The following is a 12426-nucleotide window of genomic DNA, read 5'->3' as shown; positions in this document are numbered from 1 at the left end:
CAAATTCCTGCTCTCTACCTCCCTTGACCAGATGCACACAGAAAGTCTATGTACATGTTCTAAAATGAGGTTCAATTTCAGATTTGAGGACTGGTTGATTTGTTTCTTTATATAATTAATGAAATAAATTATAAGATAAAGAGACTTTTAATTTTCAAAAATTTAAGTGTGTAAACAAAAGCCAAAGGATTCATACCATATTACACAATAGATCTAAATGATATCCTCAATATTTCTATGGGCTGTGGGGATTCTTTCAAAGGCTGATTTTCTTAATTTATAAAAAGGAATTAATTACAGTCACTCCTCATTATTCACAGCCTCTATATGTGCTAATGTGCCTACCACTAAAAATTATTAGTAACCCCAAAATCAATACACAGGGCACTTTCGAGGTCATTTTTGGATATGCAGAGCAGCAAAAAATTTGAGTCAATCACGAGGCACATTCTCAGCTGAGGTCAGAAAGGTGATGCTTTCCCTTCTTGTGTCAGTTCTCACACTGTAATCAAGCGTCCTTTCTGTGGTCTACTTAGTAGTGCAACATTTTTTGCATTTTTGTACTTTGTGTTGGTGATTTCACTGTTTAAAATGGCCTGCAACTGTGGTGCTGAAGTGTTTTCTACTTTTCCTAAACACAAGAGGCTGTCGTGTGCCTTACAGAGAAAATATATATACCAGATAAGCTTCATTCAGGCATGAATTTCAGTGTTGTCTGGCCATAGTTAAATGTTAATGAATAAATAATATTAAATACAGAAACACACATAGAACAAGGTTATGTATTGACTGGTTCATGAAAATGTGACCAGAGGCTCCAAAGAGGCTAATTATACTTCCCCTAGCAATCATGGTTCAGTATTCACTAATTTGGTGTTCAGAGACTTTATAAAATACAACTACTGCAAACAACAAGAACCAACTGTATTTGCCTCTTACAAGTCACTAATATGAGGCACCAAAGCACATGCCAGTGCTGCCCTAGCAAAGTAAAATATGCCCCACCATCATACACAGTGTTCAATAAATTAAATAAATTAAATTACTTCTGACACATTCTGCTTAAGTACTTGGCTTTCTGTTGACATCTCAAAACTCTCTTTATATTCATTTAGCAAGCACTTATTGAGTGCTTACTGTGTTCTAGGCACTGGGACAACTCTTTTCTAAAGGAGGAAAAAGAAATGACACAAATGAGTCCAAACAAAGCAGGATGGAAAATCAGAGGGAGGGACTAACTATGCTTGGAGAAGAGGGAAGGTTTTCAAAGATGAGAGGCATTTGAGGTTAAGGTAACAGCTAACACAAAGAATAAGAAAGACCATGCTGGGCTTGAAATAAATGGTGAAAGTCTGTAATCTGTAATTCTGAGCAACCTTGTATACATAACTGGGGAGTTTATATTTCCCTGACATTTTTTATGCAGTGCAGTTTCAAGTTATACACATACACAGTGATGACAAAAGTATCAGAAAACAATCAGTTACTATATTGACATATATTATAGCATATAAACAAAGCTAAAAAATATATTATTTGGTAAAACTTGAAAAATGGAATTGGGATTCTGGATTTCGTTACCTGTTATTTTAACACAACATTAAATTTTTTACTTCAACTTTCCTGCAAGAGTACCTCAACAAGAGAAAAAAAAAAACAACTTATAAATCGATCAAATAAATGGAAAAACTTAGTAGAATGGTGTAGTTACCTTAAGTTCACACAATTACCAAGCTCTGGTGGAATTTGTAGGAGGTCGTTATTTTGAAGGTCCAGGGTGATCAGATTTTCCATTGCCTTCATTTTCTGAGGATCCACAGATCCAACCTGATTGTTACTAATCAAAATTGTTTCAAGTGTGGGGATGTGATACAGAACTTCAGGTAGTATTCTGAACCTATTAAAATATGAACAGAACACCTAAATGTATTGGAATCAAGGGAAAACCATTCCTTCAAATAGATGATCTTAAGTTTGATATCATAATGTAGTTTCCTTTACTGTAATTTATTTTATATTTGGTTTAAGTCCTGTGTTCAAATTTTCAAGAAAATGAACTGATTTTGGAAACCTTAAAATATATGTTAAGTGGACAGACTTGTAACATTTTCTGTTTATTGTGTAAATCCAACAAAAGTATAGAGTAAATTCTCCCATGTTTTTCTTTTCACATTTAGGAGACAAGAAAATCCTCCTGAGATTCTATATAAAATGTCCCCATGTAGGTATTCTTCCTTAGTTTGCTTTTACTTCTTATAAAACAGAATTACTACCAATATATTAAATAAATACTAGAGATTTATATTTTGCTCTGATGGAAGCTTCCAAAATGAGTGCAATTTTGGTTCTTGAAAAGATGACAAACTAACATAGACTGCTGCCTGCTCATCCAAAGCAACACTGAAGATGTCACAAAAAAGAAGGGAAGGCTGATTGCTCTCAGAGCAATACTCAGCAATTAATGCAAGATTATTGAGGATCTCTTGGCATGGTTACAGTGTGAGATAACTGTGGCATGGACTAGAAAAGACAAGGGTTGGGCTGAAGGAGAGATTTATAGCTGTGCCCTTTTAACTTCCCTATACTGCCCTTCTTTTGCTGCCTTGATGTTTAAAAAAAAAAGAAGGAAGGAAGGAAGGAAGGAAGGAAGGAAGGAAGGAAGGAAGGAAGGAAGGAAGGAAGGAAGGAAGGAAGGAAGGAAGGAAGGAAGAAGAAAAAAGCAATAGCAAGTGTAAACTCAAGACAGCTCTGAAGTTCCAGAGGGACTGGAGAGTTAATGACTAGGAGTACAGAGGGACCAAACTGCTCCAGAGCAGTCCTTCCTCTTCTTCCCACCAATGCATGAACAAGGTAATTTAAAAACACGTAGTTCACCTGCTGACACAGAAGTTAGGGTTAGCTTTTGCCATCTTCCCTAAGACATTACATGACAATGTGATTGACAGCTCAATAGACAATATAGAACCGGTAGTTCAGTTCACAAAACTTAGCAGAGATCTGAGAAGTGCATATATTTTTAAAAATGACAACAATTATATAACCTACACATGAGAAACCATGAGCAATAATGAAGCAGACAGAACAAAAATTTAAATAGGCAGTATTTTAGACACATCACTGTGCCTTTGCTTCCTTAATTGCAAACGAGGAATAATAATAGTACTAAACTTATACACTTGTTATAAGGACTGAATGATTATATTTCAGCTGGAATACAGTGCATAAATGTTAGCTATTAATATTTAGATTGTTACCAAAATCAACTTGCATTATAGGAAACAAATGACATAGTTGTTAAGAGCCCAACTGTTGGAGGCAAGATCTGGAATCGCTCTAATGTACTAGTTATGTGAACCTTAGCAAAACATAAATCTCTAATATTTACTTAATATATTGGCAGTAATTCTGTTTCATAAGAAGTAAAAGCGACCTAAGGAAGAATACCTACATGGAGACATTTTATAGAGAAGCTCAGGAGGATTTCCTTAACTTCCAATCTTCGATTTTTAAATGAACATCATGACAGAAACCACCTTTTGTGAGGATTAAATGAGTTAATATATGCACTTAGTCCTGTGCCAGCAAATAAACCCCCAGTAAATATTAGCTACTCTTAATTATTAGCAGTATCTTTAGAGTGTTTGCAGAATAAAATCTATTAGTTGGCATACAAAGCTCTGACAGGACTCGCTACTGCTCACATGCCCAACTTCATTTGTTATTTCTACTCCTCTACCCCCTCACTTTTTGTCCCGAGCCATATCAAACTTCTTAAAGTGTCCCAAACACACCATGTTCTCATATGTTTGTGCCTTAGTACATGCCATTTGCCCCACCTGGGATGCCCTATCCCTGCATGTCTGGCTGATGTCTAATTTTTAAGTCTCAGTTTCAATGCTATCTCCTCTGCCCTCAGGCAATCTCAGGAAACACCTTTACCTATGCACTGTGTTTTCACCATAGCAATTATAATTATTTATTTACATATTTGTCTTCCTACTGGGCTATAAGTTTCTTAAAATTGTTAAAAGGAATAAAAGTCTACTAAATAATCAGCTGTGAAAACTCTAAGAAAGCAATATCACTTTCAATTATAAGTAGAATAAGGTGAAAATAAACTTGAATATTTAAATAAAGTAAACACATGGGGCCTTTTTATTTGGCTCTTTTAAGTGTATTCTCTAAGACCTACAAATTCTCCACATAAAAATCTTCAGTCACAGATTAGTCTGCTCTCTCACCTGTTAAAGGAAAGATTAATTGTTTGTAGTCTTATCAGCGATTCCATTTCTTCAGGCAAAGAATTTAAAAAATTGTTCCTAAATTGGAAAGAAAAAGATTTACAAAGTTGAAAATCTGTACAACTTTAATTTATAATTAAAGTATTGATCAGGGTGCCTGGGTGGCTCAGTTGGTTAAACATTTGCCTCTGGCTCAGGTCATGATCCCAGGGTCCTGGTATCGAGTCCTGCATTGGGCTCCCTGCTCAGGGGGGCCTGCTTCTCCCTCTCCCTCTGTCCTTCCCCTCTGCTCATGCTCTCTCTCTGATGTGCATTCTCTCAAAATAAATAAATAAAATCTTAAGAAAAAATAAAGTGTTGATCAGACAAAAAATTATGTAGCTCGGTTTGTTAGTCCTTGATCTGATCTCATTAAGGCTGAGTCCTGAGAATTCTGAATCAGTCAGCTGCCTCAGGTATTTGATCAGTGTGCCAAATCCAAATAATACCAATACGCAACCAACTGATAAAGCAACCAATGCTTTAATAATACATTTAACAGGGCAAACACTGTAAACTCATCATTTATCTCCTTCAAACTGATCTCAGCAATCCTTCTCACAGATAGGGCCCTTGAGATCATGCCTGTATACATTATTTGATTCCACAAATATTTGATTGGTGTTTAATACATGTATCTTGCATACAGACATGAAATTCTACTCTAAGCAGAACTGTAAAATTTTATGAAAAAAAATGAAACAGGAAAGTGATGAGATTCTATATATTTAGAAATTTAGGGCTTTCTACTACATAGGTATTAAGCCAGTCCATTTCTACTCTAAGTTTAGAATTTCAATTTATACAATGCATATATTTTTTAAGAATCTTAGAATGAAGCATGGCAGTAACCAGAATCTCACTTATTGTCAGAAGGATCTGGAACAATGTTAAAAGAAAGGTTAACAACAGGAAGGCAGAAGGATTCTAGAGCTTATATAATTACTTATAATAGAAAATATTTGTGAGAAAATTATATTCAACTAGATGGCTACCTATTACAAATGGGTAATTTTCTCTAAATTTCTTTGTGTTCAGAAGTCAAGCCTAATAATATGTTAAGTCATACTTTCTACACCTATGTTTTCTTTTCTCTGTACTGTTCTCCAGTTATTGTCTTTATATAAGTTATACCAAATAACCTTCTGCTGGTTTCTATCTTTTTCCTACTGATATCAGATATGAAAGTGTACATTAGGGGCGCCTGGGTGGCTCAGTCTGTTAAGCGACTGCCTTTGGCTCAGGTCAAGATCTTAGGGTCCTGGGATCGAGCCTCACATCGGGGTCCCTGCTCGGCAGGGAGTCTGCTTCTCCCTCTCCCTCTGCTGCTCCCCCTACTTGTGCTCTCTCGCTCTCTCTCTGTCAAATAAATAAAATAAATAAAATAAAATAAATAAAAGTGTACATTAGTCACTTAATTAGAAACCTAAAGGTATAGACAGTGTCACACACACACACACACACACACACACACACACACAAGAATGGGACAAAAATAAAGAGAGCAGTAATAAGTACATGAATTCATTCTCTCTACTCCATTAATACTGAACTACAATGTGGTTTTATACTGCTTTGCCAGTGTAATTGCCACCCCAAAACAGAAGCAAGTCTACATTTAATAGGAGCGGAGTATTAGTAGATCTGCTTTAATCCCATAAGCCAAAAAAAAAAAAAAAAGTCTCTATAGGCAGAATAAATCCTTAAACAGATACAATTTAGCTTACTGTTATTTACCTATTGCTTGAGCAGGGCAAGAGGAGCTACAGCTTAAATAAACTAAAAGCACATCGGAAGTGCAGATAATAGAGCTATAGCTTACAAATAAAGACTTAAAGCCCAAACAAATAAATACTTGACTATCTACCTCTGAGTCATTTATTATTACCCTCAAAGAACTGTGGCAATTCTGATCCTGTCACTTCAACTTAGGACTTATTTAAATGAAACTTCCTATTACCCCTGCAGAACCTTAAACAGTTTCTTTCCTTTTGTTGCCATTCATGGTGGTCTTTTTCTTTCTTTCTGGCCTTGAATGTTGACTATAATATTTTAAAACCAAATAGGTTCTTTTTAAGAGAAGCCACGCTAGCTGCTGCGCCAGCATAGGATTTTGAGAGTTTTATGCTATTTACTTTCAGAAAAGGAAAAACGGGAAACACTTTCCATGGGTTATTTGTAGTTTTTCTTAATTAAGCATGAATTTAAAGAATGTGTTAATATTTTCTAATATTTTAAATAAACTGCCTACAAATGACAGATATTTGATTAAAGTATTTCCTAAATGCTTAATTTTAGATCTGTCCTAAAATGTAATTAATAAACTAAAGAGCAATTTCCACACTTACTTAGGAAATATGAGGGAAAGAGCAAATGTTAGGCAAAACTCAAAGACAAGTTATAATGAAAAAGTGAAGCAATAACATCAATAAATACCTGAGATCTAAAAAAGTCAATTTTTGAAGCGTACATAATTCCAAGGATATAAAGGAAAGCTTATTAAAACTGAGATTGACATCAGAAACCATTTCCTTCAGTTCCACAATCCTGAAACAAAAATAATTTAAAGATGTTAGCTCTTGAATTCAGTGTCAGAACTTCAAAACTACAAGCAGACATAGAAGGAAAAATCCTATATTATTTTTGCTAATTAAGATTTTCTGTAACTTTTACTTCTCTCACAAAAATTTCAATTAGTTTGTATTCTATAATAGTAGTTTTCTTTTAGGCTGCATAATATAATATTCTCTGTATCTGAGTACTTCACAATGTTTTTTAACTATGATACGTCAACATTTTTAAAGTATAGTATTTTTTGTCCAAATTATCATTGTATTAATCATGACTGCAATAAAACATTAAGTTAATTCCTAGTTTGGTAAGTGTCACGACTAAGCAACTTAAGTCAAAGACTTAAAGAGAAAGACTTAAATACTGCTAAGTAAGCCTAATCAACCTTAGCAATTTTAAAGCACACTATTAACTATAAGAACAAGAAATGTTATATATGATTTACCAAGAAATGAAACTATATGAAAGAAAGAATATCAACTGCTGTGCTAAAGAAAGATGAGTTTGGATATGTAACTGATAAAATTTCTTTGGAAAGTTTTTGGATATATGTATTGAGAGCCATACTCCTTTAGATAATTCTTCTGGAAATCCGGTCTAAAGAAACAGTATGTTTTGTTTTATTTATTGCCGTAATCAACCTTATAGTATATGATAGATTTTAAAAGTATTGTTTACAACATAGGAAAACACGACAAATTAACCAGTTAAGATACAAATTGTATATGTAATTCTAAATAGGGAACAGTTTGAAATAAAACGTGCCATGAATAGAATAGTGATGGGACTACAAATGATCTGTCCCTTCCTTTTGTCTAAAATTTTATGAATAAGTATTATTTTCACAATCAGGAAATCATATAGTGAAAAATATGACTTGTGAAATAAAAATTTAAGAAAGAGGAAAATGACTCAGAAACTCTCTAGATCAAGGTATGTCCTTGCTATCTTTCTACTCTGGCCCTCTAAATTGCCAAAAATATGATGAAATAACGGCAATAAAAGAATACCATACTGTTTTACATATGAATTACCACATTGTGAGGTAAAATGAGAAATAAGTAATAAGGTGATGTGTCCATCTTCATTCCCAGTTTTGATCCAGGATCCCCAATGCAAACTTATCCTGACAGCAAATCTAACTGCTCAGTTCTTCTGTCAAGCCCTCAGAGCCCTTTAAACAAGAGAGAAGGAGAAGAACTAGATCTCCTTTTGCTATGGAATCTCGAAGTTAATTTACTTTTAAGATCTATATTCTCCAAACTATGCCCTGCAAAATAGAAAGCAAGTTAAAGTTTGTCTGACTGTTTAAAAATTTTAAACATCTAAAAAATGTTTTTGACGGTCAGATGAAAGCCATTTTATTTTCCCAATCACTTTTTTTTTTTTTTTTTAAGTACTTAAGTGCTTACTAAGTGCTAGGCACTGGTTAAATGCTTTGTGTGGATTATGTCATTTAATTTAATTCTTATAAAATACATACTTTATTATCTTTACTTCATAGGTAGGGAAACTAAGAGCAGCTAGTTAGCCTGTCCAAAGCTACACAGCTCACAGATCTGGGATATAGATACATGCAACTGACTCCATTGTCCAAGTTCTTTACCATTACCCTATTCTGTCTCCCCTACTGTTGTTTTAATTGGCAAGTTTATTTGTCAACTTTCTTTGGGTATACAGTTTACTGCAAGATAACAATCATTTTAAAAAGGTCAATATTATACTAATTTTCTCTCATAACCTAAAGATTTTGCTGTAACTAATATCAACAAAGACATACTGAACAGCACAAGTACAATGCACATGACTTCTAATATTTGATAGTAAAGAATCCTTTTCTGGGAGGAAAATATTAAGAGGATTATCTGGGGTTTTTATTGATTTCACTATCAGTGAAAAATTCAGTGGCTTGGCAATTCATTAACGTAAAGCCCAAAATGAAAATTCCTATTAATCCACATGGACCTGGCTTTGGATGGTGTCCTAAAACTTTTCCTTTAATATTTCATTACATGGAAAAAGTTAATTTAGACTTTTAATAATTCTAATAATTCTAATAATTTAATAATTCTAATTTTCCATGTTTAAAATGTAAAAGAAAAAGAAATCAAATTTTTAAAAATGTATATACCTCTCAGAACTGATGTTAATATGTCTCAGAGAATACTTAGGTGAATTTTGCTAACTCCCTCAAATATCAATAATGAAAAAAATTCTACATATGCTTTCAAATTAAAAAACTATGAAAAATAATTATTCTTGTCACTGAGATGCAAACACAACTGAGAATGAGTCACAACTTAATAGAAATGACATCATGAACAATTCTCACCTTTTAGGAATTTCACATAGCTGATTCTTACTGAAGTTAACAGAAGTGATAATGTTGCTTTTTACTGCATCAAATACTTCATCAGGAATTAAAGTTGTTTGTTTATCACTAAATGAAAAATGGTTTAAAAATGCATCATCCTTAGTAGTCCAGAAAGATATGATTATTACTTTTCACTTTTAAAGGCCCTCAAGGATTTTATGAGTTTTCAAGGCAGCAAGGCAGTTGCTTATGAAGAACACTTTGAAGTTCTGTAAACAATGCCAGAAAAACCTACGAACTCACAAAATATTAACCATTAAGAATTCAGACAACATAACATATCACAATACATTGTACTATACCTTCTGAGCATTCACATACTCAGTGTGAATAAAACCAGATATATCTTCAGAGTCTAAGATGTTTAGAAATCATATTAAATGGATAATTAGTAAGTAGATTCCTCTACCTCAGAATAGAACTAAATCTATAATTTTAAAACTGTTGTTATCCCATTTCTAACAGGGATTATCTGCCAACTTTATGTAGCTATATAGTTAACTGCAAGGGAACAATCATTTTTAAAAGTTCAACATCGGGGCGCCTGGGTGGCTGTCGGTTAAGTGCCTGCCTTCGGCTCAGGTCACGATCTCAGGGTTCTGGGATGGAGCCTCAGGTTGGGCTCTCTGCTCAGCAGGGAACCTGCTTCTCCCTCTCCCTCTGCGCTCCCCCTGCTTGTGCTCTGTCAAATTAATTAATAAAATCTTTAAAAAAATAAAAGTTCAACATTATACTAAACTGTTTCTCATAACCTAAGCCAATTTCTCCTTCCTTTAGCATGTGACAAGGTAGACAGGGTAGTGGCCTTAGACTAAACTATTCCTGGTTTTACCATTAAGGGCCTTTTTAAAATTCACTTTCTCTTAACCTCAGTTCTGTGAAATTAGAATCTAAGAGTTATTCATTGTTATGTGGGCCAGATCTTTTGCAAATATAAATGTAAATAAATTTCCTTCTCAATAAGATTTTCAATAAAGTATACATTTAATCTTAAATGAAAGTATAGTAGTACTCTGACATTTGCAGACTTAACAATTTGTTAATGTTATAATTAGCCATTTGTCCCCACGTTCTTCTTTTACAATTTTCAATGCTTAATCCATCATCCACTTAAAAATATTGTTGATGGAATGCCAAATTAATGACTTTATAAACAAGAAAACAATTATTACATATAATGTCCAATAAAGAGGAACGTGTAAGAAAGGCATTGTAATACAGATAGGTAAAGAGAGCCTAAATTTAGTTTTTATGCCTTCTACCTCTGTGTAGGGCTCTATTTTCTCTTGTGCAAATGTAGCATTTTTATCTTTTCAATGAAAAATGCTCAAATCATGGGGAACTGATTTACTGTAATCAAACATTGAAGATTCACACTCTTTAAAAAAATTTAGTTGACAGGGGCGCCTGGGTGGCTCAGTCGTTAAGCGTCTGCCTTCGGCTCAGGTCATGATCCCAGTGTCCTGGGATAGAGCCCCGCATCGGGCTCCCTGCTCTGCGGGAAGCCTGCTTCTCCCTCTCCCCTCACCCTCTCCTCATGATGATTTCTTCTTAAAGAAGAAATTTAAGAAAAAAATTTTCTTAAAAAAAAAAAAAATTTAGTTGACAGCATTTATGCCTTGATATTGGGAATTCATTTATATTTTATTTTTAAAGATTTTATTTATTTATTTGACAGAGATAGAAAGAGAGCACAAGTAGGCAGAAAGGCAGACAGAGGGAGAGGGAGAAGCAGCCTCCCCGCTGAGCAGGGAACCCGACGTGGGGCTCGATCCCAGGACCCTGGGATCATGACCTGAGCCAAAGGCAGCCTCAGCTCAACCAACTGAGCCACCCAGGCGCCCCAAGGAATTCATTTATATTTTAAATGGAATATTCCTTTTCAATTAAAATCTCCGAGGAAAATAAATTACAATAAATTTAGAATCAAAACAATCTAAGATGTATGATCTTCAGTGCTATCTTTATAACACTTTTGTGATATCTGTGACTTTAAAAAGTAGGAATGGTTATCTCGAATAAAATTATAGATTATTTGGAAGATTAAAAGCAACAGCATATGTAAAATACCTAGTATAGTGCCCAGCATAGAATAGGGACTCAATAAATCGTATCCATTCAGGGTTGAGGGAATAAAGGCAGAGGAAAAAAAAATTCTAAGCAGGAATCAAGTCTGTCTCATAATCATTCAGTGTATTATGACACCTACCATAGGATTTGAAACCTCGTAGGTTCCAAAAATGTCTACTGAATAAATGGGTATATTATGTGGAAGAGAAGACATGCTAAGCTGCCATCTATTCTGAGAAAAGAGGGATACAAATATAAATATGGAAGAGTACTATCTTGTGTTACAGTGTCAAAGAAGGAAGTTGGCTTAGAGTAGGCATTTCTACATACATCCGAGTGTCAGACTAGAGGTGGAAACAATGTGAATGAAACAACAGATCTGAAATAGAAACTGTATCCTGACCTCTGAGAAGGTGGTTCCTACTGCCACATTAAGGAAAACAGGCCAGACGCTGATGCTTACTGTTAGATAACTGAATAACTCTGGTCACCTGACTTGAACTTCAGTCTGTATCCTTTTGTATTTTCATTAGATGATATCCAGACATAAGCTAATCACTGTGGGAGCCTTGACAGTATGGGTTAATTTTATCATTGTTGCCTAGATAGTACTGAAAGAATACTTAACAACCTTTGCATAGGTATCTTCTTTCCCCAATCAAATACACTCCCATAATATAAACATTTTTAGGCTTTTATCTCAATTTATATACCAATATTCCAATTGTTCCAGGTTTAATACATATGTACTAGAGCATAATACTATTATGGCATATTACTTGGCTTAGATGTATTAATGGGATAAAATCTCTCAAGCTTTGCCTGCTTAAGGTCTTCATTAACTAAATGATACTAATTTCTTATTTACTAGTAGAGACGCTCCAATATAAAATCCTCTCTTGATGCTGGTTACTGGGTCAGAAAATTTTATTACCAAACAATACTCTCACTCTTATTTTATAATAAAATGTTATTTATTATAAAAATGTCAATATTAATAAACATCTCTCTCTTAAGCATAATGAACACAAATCACTGAAGGAATGGTATTTTAGTTCACTATAATTTTAATATGCTTTTATCTCATCACTGTTCTTGCAATTGCTAATACTCCAAGTACTGATATACTCT

General features: G+C 34.1%; 1 protein-coding gene across 1 annotated transcript in view; it reads right to left on the bottom strand.

Annotated features, from left to right (window-relative positions):
* Window positions 1–12426, bottom strand: part of LRRC40 (leucine rich repeat containing 40) — a 50319-nt gene that overhangs the window by 4350 nt on the left and 33543 nt on the right. The window contains exons 11-14 of the mRNA XM_045897419.3: window positions 9184–9291; window positions 6717–6827; window positions 4242–4319; window positions 1712–1897 (exon numbers count right to left, since the gene is read on the bottom strand). Of these exons, the coding sequence (XP_045753375.1) occupies window positions 1712–1897; window positions 4242–4319; window positions 6717–6827; window positions 9184–9291 (483 nt within the window). The remainder of the gene's footprint in view (window positions 1–1711; window positions 1898–4241; window positions 4320–6716; window positions 6828–9183; window positions 9292–12426) is intronic.

This window comes from Mirounga angustirostris, unplaced genomic scaffold (genome assembly GCF_029215605.1).
Source record: "Mirounga angustirostris isolate CCGP_5_RB_7025 unplaced genomic scaffold, mMirAng1.0.hap1 SCAF_4, whole genome shotgun sequence".
Classification (NCBI taxonomy): Eukaryota; Metazoa; Chordata; class Mammalia; order Carnivora; family Phocidae; genus Mirounga; species Mirounga angustirostris.
The sequence above is the reverse complement of the archived record's forward strand: the minus strand, read 5'-3'. Positions and strand labels throughout refer to the sequence as shown.